General features: G+C 33.1%; 1 protein-coding gene across 1 annotated transcript; it reads right to left on the reverse strand.

Moving 5' to 3' along the window:
* LOC119689226 lies at window positions 1-3,822 on the reverse strand. Its single transcript, XM_038104007.1, has 8 exons — window positions 3,269-3,822; window positions 3,070-3,156; window positions 2,685-3,008; window positions 1,188-1,274; window positions 814-1,120; window positions 648-727; window positions 449-535; window positions 1-388 (listed from the first exon to the last, which is right to left on the reverse strand). The coding sequence occupies exons 1-8, from the start codon at window positions 3,794-3,796 to the stop codon at window positions 50-52; spliced, it is 1,839 nt and encodes a 612-aa protein (XP_037959935.1). The 5' UTR covers window positions 3,797-3,822; the 3' UTR covers window positions 1-49.
* Window positions 3,823-17,774: the final 13,952 nt, after the last annotated feature.

The raw sequence follows: 17,774 nt of genomic DNA on the forward strand, positions 1-17,774 counted from the left end.
TTTTCTCATAATTGTGCTTAACATTAAGGAAATAAGTTAGGTTTTATATTTAATCTGCCACAATTTTTTTCGGATTTTCACGCACATGATAATAATATTGAAAACAGTCTCTGCGTATGTTAAAACGCGTCTCATAGAATAACACTAGCAGATTTTGCTTGAACCACTTATAAGTATCTTTATCAAACGTGACAATACCTAGCACATCGATTGAGTAACACAGAGCACCTTCTACCACCACTTCAGGTATGAATTCCACAGCAATGTGCTTGACCTTATGCTTTGTAGAGGCAATACTATAATAAAAAGTCTTAATGGAATGTAAACCCCTGTAGGTTTTCTCAAGAAATTTAAGAGTTGAGGTCTCATTGTAACAATTAAAGAGACGCTACAAAAATAAGATACAAATATAATTAATAAATAAAAATTTTAATATTTAAGAATTTACCTCACGATCCTCGTCCATAAATTTATAGAACATAAAAACATATATGTCTGATCGACGTACACACTTCGCCCACTTCTCAAATTTTGGCTATAAACACAATTAACAATACCATATATGAAGTTTATTCAAAAATTTAGGATGATTGAAGATTTTATAAACTATTTAAATATTTAAATTATAAATATGATTTCAAGATTACCCCATATAGACGTTCGAACTGGGCTTGTTCAGCACTATCTGAGTACATATCTGAATATTCTTTAACAGCAGGAGCAACATCTACAAAATATAGAATCAAATTTGAAATTGAAATTGATGTAATTTTCAGTGTTTGAATATATTTTGTATAGAGCCTTGGTAACTACCTTGTATTGGGTCACTATATTTAAATCGGCTACTAGTAATCGAAAAGCTTGTATGGATGAAGTACACAGAAAAAGTTTGCTCAAACCACTGTTCATTATCTTCGTTTCCCAAGACACGAACTGTACCGCGCACAACTATTATATGTTTTAATCCATCCCATTCGTCAGGTACCAAGGTAGTGATACGCGCTACTAAGAATCTCATTCTTGGGAGATTTGCATATAAAGAAGTGAACTTGATTTTACCGTGGTAAAGTGTGTAATCAAAGGCAACAAACGCTTTCTTGTGATAATAGTCTACAACCTGCTAAATATTAATAATAAAATAATAAATGTTAGTAAGAAATGAAAGAATTTGAGATAAAATTACTAACCATTGGGTGTTTGTTAAACGAGGCATAAAAACGGAACACCATATTATTCGATTTTAGTAAAGATTCTTCAAATTGTGTGAACGTTAACTAAAAATATTTACGAAATATATTGCAATAGAATATTAGTATTGAATTATTATGCTTGTAAAAGTTGTAACACTGAAGAAGTTTTTATATCCAATAATTTGATCCTAATCAGTAGAGTCATACAACTGTTTCAGATACCGCCAAATATTTATCTGGTGGTATCTGATAGATTTTAAGTACAACCGATTTCATTTGTAAAAAGTAAGCTGAAATGTTCTATTAATTACTTTCAAAATGCACAACATTTCAGACTCGGTCACTCACACATCCGGAGATATGACTATATGTCTAAAACTCCCGAGATAAACTCCTTTTTATAAAAGATTAAAAAGATTATCAGATTAAAAAATGAACTTCTTGTGAGATATATGACCTATAAGCGCTTTTTAATTTTATACACACGAAAAAGTTATCGCTATTCTAGGCGCTATATGTAATCACATGATGCAGTATTTGAATAATGTAAGAAAAAAGTGAGTTTTTTTTAAAACAACTCGAAAACTTTGAAAGTATAAATAAAAATAATTTTTTTTTTAATAACTAATATGTTAAGTTCGTATCCTCTTCTCTCTGCAATAATTTTCATAAATGATAAATTTTTCCTATTCAAACAACTATCGTTACATTGCTACTGATCACTTCACGCCTTCTAGACTCTGGCTTACAGTGACAAATCCGAAGTTCGTCCATAGTCCTTCACCGAAGTAAAATTTACATTTCACTCCACATTATATGATCTGCTGTCGCTACAGTTTCCACTAAAAATGTGATAAGAAAAAGGATTTCTGCCTTCACAGATACATATGTAGTGCATTTGAAGTAAAAAACTTAAGTTCATAAAAAATATCAATGTAAATATTGTGGAAACAGAATTACTTCTTAACCAAGAAGAAAATAAGGGACCTGCAAGTAACGCAAACTATCAAGTAATCACTAATTTTGATGGAGCATTGTCGCCAGAACACTATATATTCCAATAGCAGACAAGAGACATTTGGACATAACAATCAGATAGTCATGAAGAAATCTAATCATGTTCGGAGCTTCATTTCAAATTTAGATAAAGTTCTTTAAATGTAAATAATTAAGATAATAAAAAATATATCACAAAATTGAATTTCAAACAATCTATATTAATAGTTGGATCTCTTGCTAAGGATGTAATCGAAAGGCCAGCGCTGAACCAGCGCTCAACTCAACTCAACTCAACAGTAACAAAAGCAATAATACTAAATTTGTACTAGTCTCAGTATGAAGGAGAATATAATTGAATTGTAAATGTATATAATATGGTAGTTCCACATATAGTGTCACATAAAATAGAAATATATAGAATATCAAACTTAAGACTAAGATAGAAACACACCATTAAATCATTCTATAATAATGCTATTTTGCTAGCGAACATACCTTAATTTTTGGTATAAGTACAGGATTGAAGTATACTAATTCTTCATAAACGATTCTACATCTATCTTCGTACTCAGCAATTATGAATCTATGACGGAACCATTTGGAAGCCTCCTCTCCAATTTCGAGTGTACCAGTAACTCTAACCTCGTACGCAAAACCGCACAATGTAATGACTTCATTTGTTAATTTGCAAACTACTCGGAGTATTTGATATTCAGTTTTTGGCAGATTTAAGTAAAAATACGCAATGGAGAACACACCATCAAATTTTTGTGAATCAAAAATCAAAGAACAGCTCTTGTCATATAAAGAAGGGATTCGCTAAGATTATCATAAATTAAATTATTCGTTTGGTTGCAAAATTTGATCTTTATAGACTTACTGTTCGATCTCCCTTCATGCAGCTATAGAATTGAAGTACAATTTCCTGCGAACGACGAGTGCATTTCTCAAACTCATCCATCGAATACTAAAAGTAAAAGTTAATGAGATATGACACATAAGCAGTCGTAATTAAATACATAAACAATTAAGAAATTATGTGAATTTACTAAGAACTATAGAATTAATGGTAAACATACTTCTACAATATTCTCTAAACCTGAAGTAAAGCACATGTCATCAAAATAATTGATGTTATCAAAAATTGGATAAATTGGATAAATTAGATAAATTGGATTTTCATGAAGCTTATATTCGCATTCGATTTTATGTTCCATTTCATAGTGAGAAGAATGTTCAGAAATTGTATCGTCCGAAGACGACACACTATACACCTCATCCTTATCACTTAATATTTCACAATCTGACGAAGTGCTATTTACATCTTCATATTCATTGTCAGAATCTTCTCTTTTAATTTCATTTGGCGTTACGATGTACTTCGGCGAATTGTGCCCCATCTTAACATTATCATTTCGAAAGGGCCTTTCGACACTCTTATCACTCATTTTCATGTCACTGAGTATTTCGTACTCCGGAAGTTCATTTTTAACCAAAGGTGAACCTTCTATACCATTTACTTCAATAGTTTGCAATGAATGATGAAGATTGCTCGAAGGTGCGTCTTCAATTTTGAATTTTTTCGCGATTTTATATTTTTTATTCATGACTTTTTTTGCGTTCAAATCCCAACTCACCGCTATGAAAGACAAAATTGAAGCAAACTATATACCATACTTTTGACAGATTAGTGTCTCTCGATTTATTTTAATTTTCACAATGATTACTTTTTTAATTAGTTTTCATTGCATGTTTTATACTTGTCATTTTGACCAATCTTTGCTTTATATATAATATACATATATAAAAATATTTGGGAAATATGAGTAATAATTCTTTTTTTTAATTGAACTCCTTTCATACCGTACATCCAAGATATATTTATGACTGATTCAAGAACTATCTGTATTATATTAACATAGTAAATAAATAAGTAAATAAATTATTTACTTTGAAAATTTTTCGAATTCTTAGACATCAGTTTTTGTGAGTTATCCGAGATCCTCTAAAGGGAATTTCCATAAATTGTATCCATGTTTATTGCAAGAACTGAACATTTTCACAATAGTTGGGGGTTTGATTATGCTGTATTTCCTTCTTGGCATAAGACACAAAAGTCTCACACTAATAATAGACTAATAATAGACTAATAGACTAGTATGTAAATGAATATCGTTCATTTGTCATTTAGATATATGTTGATTTCTTTAAGAATATGGACTTCGTATAGAAAATGGCACTTAGGACCTGTTCCAAAGAAATATTTGAAAACAAAAATTATTTAATTAAAAGCAGTTTCTGACAGCAATGCAGTCTGTATAAAATACTCAAACACAACATTGAGTTTAAATTCCAATAGATCCAGTGCTCAATAATAGAACCAGTGTAACATTAATACATCTTATAATGACAGACCGATGTTAGATAATATCTTGCTCTAGAGTAATAATCGGTTGAGCAAAGTAATCGGTAATCAGAACTGGGAAATAAAAGTTTACTCAAACAACTGTTAATGTGAATCTTTTTATTGTTATATTTATTGTACCCGCACATATAATACAATCTAAACATATTTTTGAGTTTTTCGAATAATAATCTGTTAAATAATTTATACCATATGTATGTATTTGTATTCCTAAATGCTTGTCCTTATGTTAAGCAAATGTTACAGCACCCAGGGTAGTTGAGCATGACATTTAGGCAATTACTTAAATGATGGTTCATGGAGCACAGAAGAGAAAGGGATGGATATAGTACAAAGAGAAAGTTGTTTCATTTGTAGCCAAAAATATTTCTTTATAATATTTGCAATATGAAGACAATATTAAATTACAGAGACTATTGAAAACTAGAAACATAATAAATAAAAAATAAATAATAGATTAGGTATAACCTAATTTTTTTTTATATAAGTGGAATGCAGCGAAACCCATAGTGTGACACTTGAGGTCACTAAAAGCACCTCTTTGGAATGAATTGAGAAGATCCCAGCCATCAAAAAGACTTTCGGTTGAAATCATATTCCAGTAATGAAAGGGTTTATTAAAATAGGTATAAATTAAGGTGTAAAATTAGTTATAACTTTAAAAGACGTTTTGCATTTCTTGTGAATGATTATCATAATTACAGAATATATCACCTAATATAACAAAAATTACCTTAGTAAAAAGTATGAAATATTAAAAAATGTGAGAAATATCAAATTAGCGAAAGGGATAAACGTTTTTATTCGATATTTTAAATAAATTAATTGATTTATTTAAAATTGAAGGATTTTTTTTCGATTTGTCTCTTTCGATTGAAAGAATTATATGTCGTTTTGTGTACGTCATACTCATTAAGTATTTAAGAAATCAAAATAAATGATTATTTTATGCTTCAATGATGGATGGACTCTAACCTACTAACTATCGGCTCTATTTTCATATTTTTTTATTAATTTATTCAATTGCGAATAGTTAAAACGAAAACTCGTTAACAATATTTGCACATCGAGGACTTGAAATAGTCGATATTAATCTTTATCTTTAACATTTCGATTAGCATGATAAAGTTTAATATCTTTCCTAAGTGATTTCTGCTTGTTATTTCAACAGTTTAGACAGGTGATAACAATCCATAATAAATTTTTGAATAATCGGCGTTGACTATTGTATCTGAATGGTAAATTCTCAAATTAACATGCACCGACTTTGCTGGCGTAGTAATGTCAGGAGCATAAATTAAGATGCTCCAACGAAAAAAGTATTCGAAGCAGTTGTTGGGAAAAGAAGGCGTTGAGGTAGACCGGTTCTATGTTAGAGTGATGGAGTTGAGGAACCACTTAGCGCACATAGCAGAGGCGCCTGGAGAGACATGTTGCGTCAGGCCGAAGCTGGGTAACGGATTATTATTGCTAAATTAGTATGTAAGTAAGTATTTAATGTACATTGATGGTAGTGCTAAGAAAGGCCGTTAAACTGGCTAAAGATAACTGAATCATGTAGATGTCTAAAAACAACATTAAAGTTGTGCACAATTCTTTCCTGTTTAAAAGAACTTTCTTCAACGAATGTTAACTTTGACAGTTTTTTTTATTAATGTTAAATATTGAATGTAAAATGACGCAGAAACATTATTTTGTGTTGAAAAAACACAACAGTAAAGCTTTTTATTGATTTGAATTGAACGACTGCAATTACCAAAAATATCAAAAAAATTTTTAGCCCGCCATTCCATATTGTCTTTGAAATCTATGATTTGATTTGAAAAAAACGCTTCGGATCTGTATGATAATTTTAAAATGGAGGTTCAATGCAAATGGTATTAAAATTGGTGTTAAAATTTGGTTTGGTGTTACTTTTTATTCTTAAAGAAAAAAATCAGTTTCATACAACAAAAAAGATATTTGAAATGTAACATGTAATACAAATTAATATGGAAGAAGAGGAAGAATTGTTTCAAAGGCTGTCTTACAACATTTCGTGTTGTCACAAACATCATTACTTGTGCTGAAGAGGGATTTGGGATGCAATTCCATTAGCCTGATCTAACCAATCTTGCTGCAATAACTCTTATTGTATTTTTGTTTTTAAATTACAATGTACATCTCCCTCGAAGACGTTAACAGCGTCAAGAAAATAACATATCATTATAAGATGAACTCATAAAAAACTTCTTCATCATCAGGGGACAGAAACGATCTATCTGAGTGTTTTTCTCAAAAAAGTGTTGTTAAGTTTAACAAACCTAACATATTTTAGCTCGCTTGTAATCACGCTTATGCAGCAAATAAATATTGTAAATATTTACGTTTATAAGTTCAATAACTTCACATATTGTATTTATGCTTATGCAGCAATATGTGAAATTTAAATTATTATTTTAGTCACCAATAATTGTAATTATTATTATGCTTAGTAAGTAATTCTATACTATATAAGGTAACAATATTAATAATAAAATTTGAAAGCGAAAACAATCGTCTTTACTTCACAATCAAAAATTGGTTATTGGTAGATGTGCCTTTTAACCACTGTAGAAACAAAATAAAAATTATTTACTTACTTGGCTAGCGGTTTATGTGCCTGCAAGCCTTTCATCTTAACTACCTGATTATTGGTTTATGTGCCTAATAGTCAGTGTAACAAAGTAAGCAAATACAGACATTGATACCACCTCAGATTACGTGGTATACAAGTGTAGTACTGTTATATCAACTGTTTAAAATATTCTTTAAAATCAATAAGATTTACTACAATTTTTAAACAAATTTTATAATTTGATCAAAATTCTGACAGTAACTAAAATTGCTTTTTACACAATATTATACAAGCTTAAACCACTACACAAAACTGTGTACAACGTTGTGTACCAAATTTGTAACGATGCACGTACGTATGCGACCCCACACATCATCAATAGCTTTTAATGAAAACGCAATGCAACGCAACGCAAGCAACGCAACGCAACGCAGCAACGCAACGCAATACCGCATCGCAGTATGTGTTGCATTGTAGAGTAAAACGTTGCAGTAGCTCTGAGAATATTGCATTGTAGTACGTGGGCGTGTTCGGGGAGTTACGTTTGCACGCTTGCAAACGCACAAATAAACTCAAAGTGCATTGCTGATTATTGCAATTGCATCAGAATCGGTTTCTTGAAAAAATTTCAATATTTTGAAATTGGAAGCTTGCGCTTGCAATACTGTGGTGTTCGCTTCCTTCCCTTGTACATCCTCTCCTTGACTTTTTAATACATATGCAAGTGTGTGCATGACTTTTAAGTATAAATGTTTGCTGGTGTTCTTGTATGTTCCGTGCAACATTGATTGAAAATTATTGATGTGCTTTTCTTCACTTAAATTTCGTTGCAAACGTGAGTGCAGTTGTTATTGTTGTTGTTGTCGAGAGTGCGACAATGATAAATAGGTGATAAATTGGTCAATATACATAGGGGAGGAACTTCTACTCCATTTTTGTACTTCTGCTTTATGCTTATACGAGTACTAGTATTGCCTTAAACAACTGGCAAACACTGCCTTTGCAGAAACATTCTCAACAGTTAATTACGCCAAATATTTCCAAATGAGTTTTGATGAATGTTTGATAAGTCGGTGAGAAGTTTTAAAATATGTTTCAAATTATGTTAAATAGTCTAGCAGTACTTGTAATCTAGTCTAAATAAATTGTTTCTCAAACATAGAAGTTTTTTTTTTTTTTTTTTTTTTTTTTTTTTTTTTTTTTTTTTGAAACACAATATGTACAATAATATAAATACATGTTTCATTTGACTACGACTAGTTCATACAAGAACTATCAAGCAGTTTTGTTACATTTCAGTATACTTATTAAAATTGTGAAGTTGTCAAAGACTTAGTGTTAATAGTAGTAATCTAAATTATTATTAGACTACTAATTCGGGAGTAGATCTGAAGGCTTTATTCGTTTAAGTCTTCTCAGCAGGCCAGATGTATTAGACAGATGGTTGACTGTCTCGTTTGTATGCTGTTGTAATCGTTTTTGGTGCTTTACCGCGAACTTCTGGATTACTGCAGCCACAGATTCGATCTTCAAGTCCCGATGGAGGTCAGTATTCCTAATAAACCACGGAGCGTTGACTAAGTTTCTTAAGACTTTGTTTTGAAAGTTTTGAATGATTTGAATAGTGGATTTTGGTGCACATCCCCATAACTGGATTCCATACGTCCACACCGGAGCTAAGACTTGCTTGTATATCATTAATTTATTGTTTAGAGAGACGGGTGATTTGTTCCCAAGAAACATAGAAGTATCGTTTATAGTAGGCCTCTTCTTTTGTAAGCATATTACAAATGAACAACTGAGTCTTTTAAAAATAACATATGAAACAACAACAATACTGGCTTATTTAGTTCAACTTTTTGAAATTGCTTAACTAATACGCAGCTCAAATCAGATGGTTGTCAATACTAAAAATTTGTCTATTGTGAACGATTTTTGGAAGTACACACAAAATTTCCAGTAAACTGTGAACGAATGATTTCGTTAATTATTCGTATTTCGTGTCGTCATTGTTCGTAGCAAATATGTTATTTGCTCCATGTATTATTTTACTGTTAAGAGATATGAAAAATTATATTCTATTTGGAATGGGATAGATAGGAATAAACGGGGTACTACCTCTCAACGAAACAGAGCACTGCAACCAGATTGATCTTTTGTGCTGCAACAAAACCTAACCGAACAGAAGACATTTCCCCTACCTAATGAAGGCCAGAATGTCGTCCGCTGAGGACCTCATAATGTTAGAAGGGGAGAACAGCTCTCCTTCCAGTGACCTTCTCGTCTGTTTCTAAGCAGAGTCAACACTCCATCTCTTCGGACACACCTATATTATTAAGGTGATAACGCAGGCCATGGTGACCCGTTAAATATCCCACCAGCAATCTCAACTCTGTTCTGCTGAAGAGGGATACCTTGCCATAATTGTAGCGGTAAACCAGCTGTTTAGCCTGTCGGTTGCCTCGACTGTCGCGCCAATAGCGGCTTTTCTTGGCTGAGAAGTCTTAATACACAATAAGATTCCGGTCCAAAGATTTGAGTGGCAGATCCTGCCCTCGTAAGACTGTCGGAAAACTCATTACCCTTTATTCCTGTGTGACCAGGCAACCAGAAAAGCGTCACTTTATTTTTGCATGCCAGCTGCTGCAGCGTATCATAGCAGCCTAATAGAAGCTTTGAGAAGAACTTCCATAAGGATAATACTTTGATTGCTGCTTGACTATCTAAGTAAATACAGATTCGGGCGCCTTTCAGCCCATTGTTTATGTTGATATGAGCGCAGACCTCGATGGCGTAAACCTTTGCTTGGAAGACAGTGGGCCATATACCCAGCACGAGCGAGATTCCGATCCAGCACCAACTCCTTCTTTGGTTTTTGTATCATCGGTGTACCATGAAATCACTTTTGGTTCTGCTCCAGAACTGCCATTTTCCCAGTCCAATCGATTGGAAATAAGGACTTCGAATTTTCTACCGAGGCGAAGTGCTATGTTCATGCGATCTGTCCTATCGCAGATTTCTATGCCAGAAACTAGTTCACATACACAGTTTTGACTATCGAGACTACCGTGCATGTTGATAACAGAGTGTAACCTGGCTGCATTCAAAGCTGCTGTCTTTTTAATAAAGAGACGCAGAGGGGTAAGACCCACTGTGGACTCCAGTGTTGATGTGGGACATGTTCGAATAGTTCCCGTCATAGCGATACATACGAGTCTTTGCAGTTTATTGCATTTGAGTATTGCAGCATTTTGTTGTGTCTTATTCCACCAAATAAGAACTGCATAGGATACAATGGGCCTGACCATTGTCCGGTAGATCCACGATAGAATTCTGGGACTAAAGCCCCAGGTTCTACCATATGAGTTTCTGTATGTCTACATGACCCGGGTGGCTTTGATAATTATATTATCTAGGTGAATGTTCCACTTAACACGCTTATCTAGGGTGATCCCTAGATATTTGACTTTGTCGGATCATTCGAAAGCCGTATCTTTTATAGATAGGGACCCAACCCAATTACAGCTTTTTTTGGGTTAATACTTAGACCTTTAATACACCAGTTCGAGACTTTGTGTAAGACCGCCTGCATTACGTCAGTTACTCTGGCATGATATTTATCGGAAACAATGATTTTCAAGTCATCTCTATAACCTATGACATAGTAGCCATATTGCTCCAGTTTAACTAGTACATCATCTACTATCAGCGTTCCTAGCAATGAAAGAGAACCCCTACTAATGCTAAAGGTAGTGCTACCAAACTTGGAAGATATGTTACAGCTTTCCTATCACGTAACATCCTATCTATCCATGTTATTGTACATGAGTCTATACCTTTACGGGCCAATGGTCCGGATATGGATTTTTGTGTTATCAAAAGCTCCTTCTAAGTCCAGAAATGAGCATGAGGTAATTTCTTTAAATTGAAAGGTGCTTTGAATTTTGCTGACCGAAGAATACAACGCCACCTCCGTAGACTTGCCTTTTGACTAGGTATATTGCGTGGAGTGGAGAGGGACAGTTTGTTTCAGTTTATTCCGTATGTGCAGATCAATCAGCCCTTCAACAGTTTTCAGTAGGAAAGACGTAAGACTAATGGGAAAGACACCATTGCCTCCAGGCATTTTAAATAGTTGAAATGAGCTGATCACACATTTCAGCTTCTCCCTGTCGAAGATAATACCAGATGGTGCGTATTTCTGACATGTGGGAGCAGCAAGTTCTCTGTTTGACTAGTGGTGAAGGAGCCATCAGGTTTTTTTAAAAGACGTACTTTATTTTTTTTGACTTTATTTAAAGCCTTGTGTAGTCTAGCTGCTTCGGGCAACTTCTCGATACTGTCTGATTGATTTGTTGTAGTCAGTGAGTGCAATAAGCTCCTTACTAGTTTGCGCTTATTAGCTAGTTGCGAGTTTGACCAAGAAACCTTATCTATAATTGTGACCTTGCCTGCAACTCTGCTGTTATGAAGGGAGGATAGTAATATCTCAACTAAATGGTTAGCGGCCAACTCAATCTCTTCACAAATTCGTAAAGCTCTAGCTAGAGAAAAGTTGGCGGAACACACTTAATGCATGTACCTATGCCAATTAGTTTTCTTTGTCCGGTTCACTTTTTTTTGCTGTTTGAATATACAAGGAATTTCTTGCTGTTCGGAAAACAGGAAACCTAATATGTTGATGGTCAGGGAAGCACATTTTGGCCGACACTAGCCAATTCCATATAGATTCCTCAATGCCTCTGGTGGAAAGAGTGAGATCCAATACTTCTTCTCTAATTACATTAAAAAGTTTGGGTTTGTCACATTTATTAGCTATACTTAATCCTAGAGACATAATTTATTCTAAAAGGTACTAACTCCTTTTATCAATTTTTCTGTGTTTGCATCACTGCCCATAATTAACTACCGCGCAGTAGACTTTCAGAAGCTAATCAGCTGTTGAACTTCCGATGGTGGAACGGTTTCTCTTCACCTGGGAAAAAGGCAGAGGCCATGACTATGTTTATGAACCTTTCTTATGTTGGGTCTTCAACTAGAGCCGCTACTAGGTCTCCAGAAATAAAATTAGTTAACAGAATATGTTTCACGTCTTCACCGATTAGGATAGCTGCACGCGACACTGCTATCGATCGGTCATAAACCAGCTTACCTGATTTTGTGTTTAAACCCCGAATGTGGCCAGCGAACACCCACGGCTTTTGAATAAGCCCTAGAGTGATGTTGTTCGTTTGGGTTATTCTGCACAAGGTGGCTGACACTCCTTTAGCATGGTGCAGATTTGCCTGAAGCACTCTGAAAGTGATTATTTGGTCTTGTTAAGAGACTTTCGGATGAGACTTTCACGTTTGTCTCGTCGAGAACCTTTGTTCTTAGCACCCTTTGATTGCTTCAGTAAAATTTTACTGACTATGGCACAAAGTCATTTTTGATCATATTCCTCCAAAACTTTGGGAATATCATTTTTTTGGTCCATACTGTATTCCTAGGGGCTGCGCTCATTCATAACTTCATTTTTAGTTTTCGCGTTTATAACGTGAACCAGCCTAGTGTCACATCATTATTGCTAAATTCATATTTTTATTACTTTTTGGTTGTGTCTAAACTTAAAAGGAAATGAAGATACGCTAACTTTCGATTTTCCACCAAATATAACAAGCATTAAAAAAACTCATAGAGGGTACAAAAACTTTTATTTATTTTTATATTTTCTTATCATTATGTTATTATTATTAACATACAAAATAAAAAACATTTCCTTAAAATCGGAAAGTGTATTAATTAGATTCTTAGAGGCTTATAAGATAAGTTGTGTTGTTTCTTGACATTGCTTATACAAAACATATTATAATTCTTGTAATTCTCTCCTCTAAGACGCATATTCTAACATTTATTACTGGACAACACTGCTTTGTCTAAGTCATGAGGTACAGATAGCATCGGCTCTCATGATGAAATTTGATCCGACATATTGGTTTTTTTCTCACTCCCAATTTTATAATTTGCATTGAATACAACAATAAATTTGCTCATGCTGTGCCCGAGATACTCTACATAACATGACTCTAAGTCAACCAGATAAGATATAATATATGTTTCCATGGAAACAGAAACACGTATCCGTAGAGAGCTGTAGGGCTTTATGTGAAGGCTAAGACCGTCTTTATATAATGAATTATAAAGTCAAATGGGAATAGTTTTTTGTAAGGAATAATCAGTAGATTATAATACATACAACATAAACACGTACAATATAAACACGTTTTTATAAAGCAGAGTTTTTTTTATGCAAGCAATATATGTATTATTTATTAAAAGCTAAATATTTATTTACTTTTTAAGTCTTAAATTCAAATATTTTTTATATTTACATGTTTTATGTATTTATTTTCAGTTCCAGCCGTAACTTTTTTCCAAGGATGTGATCGAATTAATAATAGGGCCCCTCTGGGTCACAAAGCCTTAAAAACACGTAACAGGAATTTGAAAGAAGAATAAAGTAGCAGATTATGAAGAATGGTTCCATTTAAACTAGACGTCTAACACATGACAGTTGTGAGAAAAACTTTGGGAATATTGTGTATTTAAGAGCAATGCGATTTTAGTAATACGAAAAATTAACCTTAATTTATGCAATGATTTCACTAACAATGATATGTATATAAAAATACTTAAATTTTTTACTGCATAAAAAATTATTATTGTGAATAAGATTACATAAATTTAAAAACTAAAACTATAAATTCATGTCTTTTAATGTATTTTATAATGTTTTGAAAGAAAAATGCATATATTAGAGACAATAATCGATAATGTCTTTTTAAAAAAAGTATACATATAAGACTAAAAAAGCCTATAAGAATACATGCGATACGTTGCCAACTAGTCGCACTGAAAAGCCATCAAATGGGTATATTTCTGGAATTGGATAGATATTATAGTTGTTTTATGCTTACTTGGTAAAAGCGATCCATGTAATACCGTGCACTGGAGCTATTACCAACTTTTTAGCTAAAATAAAAATTCATTTTCAAGAAATCTTTTTAATCGTTTTTTTAATTACTATATAATAAACGATTTAGATCAAATTTCCACTATTAAAAAATAGACAAATGTGGAAGTAAGATCATGGATACACTCTTCTTTTGACAATATCAATAAATAAATAAAGCTTAATAAAAGATCTAACGAAATTTTTAACTAGTTCAATATGGATTTTAGGAGTAAAACTTTGTTAAGGATCTCCAATAAAATATTCTCTTGCAATTCCTGTATATAGTTCGTATAAGGGAATAGAAGCCTGTGCGGATTTTATAGTAAGAAGCTACAAGGCAAACCATATCTGCACTAGAAAAAAGAGGTTTACCAGCACACACAGTGTTTATAGACTTCTAATTCAATGTTATAGGCTTTCTGTTAGTAGAGATGGGAGACTTCAAGCGCCGATGTTGATGATGATGATGAGTTTTCAAGTCTCCATAAAAAACACAAATCACTCTCGAATTACGAAATGATGTAAAATGAAATAAATACAAATGACTCTCGATTAATGAAAGAAGATAAATGTCCAGTATATATGCGAGCATTTACATATTCATCCATTTATTTATTAAAATTTTATTTAAATTTCATTTAAATTTATTTAAATTTACGTGAAATTTCATTTTATATATTTACTTTAAATTTGAAAATATTTTTGTAAGCTGATTGCAGACTAAAAGGTTTAATTTTTCTTCCTCGAAGCACTGATATCTAATATCAATTATATGCGAATGAAGTGCACTGTCTGCATTTCATAGACGTGGACATAGCAAATCAAAACTTAGAAAATAATAGTATTGCATTACATATTTGTGAGAGTAAAAGATATTTTTATTGAAATTTTCAAAGCACCTGAAATATCCCGTCTATCAACCTGTCTGAGTATTCAACTGCAATCCAATATGAGTGAAATTTTACACATTTACCCTTTTTGGGTTTCTTGTGAGATTGAAGAAGCACGCTCCTTGCAATTTCAACAAGCAAATGTCTACTTAAACTTAATTAATTTGCCCTTAAGTCCGAGCAGTGCCATTTCAATCACTCAAACGTCGCGAAAAACATTTGTTTTGATTTTAAATAAGGGAAAAATGATATTTTGGATGTTCAAAATTTAATAACCTTTTTTATTTACTTAAATCTTATTTATTTACTCAAAAATCTTAAACAAATTGAATTAAATTGCTTATATTAAACTGAAAGAGCTTCCTGAATTTGTAGTCGACACCTCATGCTATAGACAGTTTTCTTCATCTCATTGCGTACTTTATTCGTCTTTTTTTGTTTACCATTGGCACTAAATGTATATAAGGTCAATGTTTAATAGATGAACTTTTCTTAGTTTTATGGCGAAATCTACAGCACCTCTTTCACTATGGTACGCAAATGTTTTGGATTACTAAATGCACAGATTCAAAAGAAAACAAGATGATATTAACGGAATCATCACGTAAAAATCAGGTAAGTATCGAGATGCCTATCTAGTACACTAAGAAACAAATAAAATGCACTTGAGTATTAACTCCGATTTAATAGCCAAAGCTTAGCACCTGCAACGTAAACAAAACTTACTACAACCTGACTTATTTATTGTCAATAGTAAACTCAATAAAAACGGTTATAATTCTCCCTCGAATGAGCCATGAAATATTTATTTAAGCATTTACGGAAAGTTGCTCCATATGCGTATACGAGCTTGACGAAAACGATCACTTCGATAAATGCCCGAAGAAATCTTCGGATTGTTTACTTTGTGGAGCCCGATCTTGTCAAAGGCACGGTTGAAAATCTGACCCAGTGTCATAATGTAGAGGAAATAACTAAAGAGAAAATGGGTATATGTGTTTTCATCTAACTCGACATAGTACCAAACATGGTTGAAAAGCTTTGGCATATATTACACAGTGTCAAAACTAAACAAAATAACCGAAAGAAAAAGAAAATAAATAAAAATTTTATGCTAATCAAACAGAGTACTTGGATGAGCTGGTAATATTGTTTAAGCAATAAGATTAGGGTGTTCTATTCACAATTAATAATGACATAGACCCAGAGATCTACGCATAGCTTATTCAAACTAAACAATTCAATTTACCTATTCACCTACTATTTAATATATAAGTTAGTTTTAAGTAAGTTAGTTTTATTAGGACCAAGTTCTTTTTTATCTTGAATATATAAGCATGTTTGGGTACATAATGTATTTTAAAACCAATGCTCACATCAAAAATAAAATTTTGTGTGAGATACCAATAACTGAGAAATGAGTGAATGAAACCAACCTAACCTGACTATAAGCCCTGACTTGGCAACATCGCCTGTTCTGCAATTACCCGAGACGTCCCTGTGCTCAGGTACTCATGTGAGCTGGACACCAAGATGCATAGCTAACTCGTTGACTGAAGCACGGCATTCGCAAATTGATTAAAAGAGTTGGCAGTAGCACCTACCAGAGATTTGATGACAGTTTGGCTCTCTAAAAAGATTATGATATTAACATCGGGAATCTCTTGCTCTTGTTGGAAATGGTTCGGTAGTCCGACCATAATCTCAACACCGGATTTATTTGATAATAGCTACTACCTACTCTTTCAACCAATTTGGAGCCATCAGTTCAAATATTATAGTGTGAACAGAAACCACTTCATTTAGAGTTTAATCTTTCCTAGTGGATATAAGAAAATCGATACTCAGATTGAGGTCTGCATTAGAGCAAATGTAGTCAGCTGAGACTTGGAGTGACAAATCCATTTTTAGTATAATAACGTGTCGTACAACAATTCCAGAGAGTATTAAGTCTAGTTGCCACTACACTAATTTAGCTTGCTGTTTTAGCAGAAGCCGAGGAAGCAGCCAATGAAGCAAAGCGAAGCGAGGGTGTAATGTATAACTTCAGTGATTTTTAAGCTGACCATCATAGATCAGTTTTATATACATCGCATTTTCAATGGTGTGCCACTAGAAGATCGTTCCGTAAAGAAAAGAAAAACTGTTTTTAGTGATAGCTATATTAAGCCAGATTTTGTTACCTTACAAGTTTTCATGTCTTAACAGAGCTTCTATTAGCACAGACTTTATATGCCAAACATATATGTATGTATATATTATATATGTGTGCAATATATATGCATGCATTATATGTGTATGTGAATTATAAGTATACATCATGCAGTACCTTTAAAAATCCACTATTCAAGCACTTTTCGTGCTCCACCATCAGTGAAAAGAAGGCTTTGGCACAATGACACACCAAGCAATTTATTTGTGTGTGATTTGCATGCGATGAGTAGTCGCGTGCAATACAGTTTGTTTGTGTTTATATGTGCTCCTGTACGTGCATATGTGTATATGCGTGTGTGAGTGTGTTGCGTAGTGTGTTGCATGATTTTCGGCTGCAGACCGCGTTTCGAAACGTGGTGCAAACATTAACGGCAAAGGAAATTGAAAGTTTAAATGGTCGGCGGTAAAAAAATGTTTGGGGCGTTGCTTGAATGCAATTGCTGGAAATTATTGTGTGCTAGTGTTG

Source organism: Teleopsis dalmanni, chromosome X, assembly GCF_002237135.1.
Source record: "Teleopsis dalmanni isolate 2A chromosome X, ASM223713v2, whole genome shotgun sequence".
Taxonomy (NCBI): domain Eukaryota; kingdom Metazoa; phylum Arthropoda; class Insecta; order Diptera; family Diopsidae; genus Teleopsis; species Teleopsis dalmanni.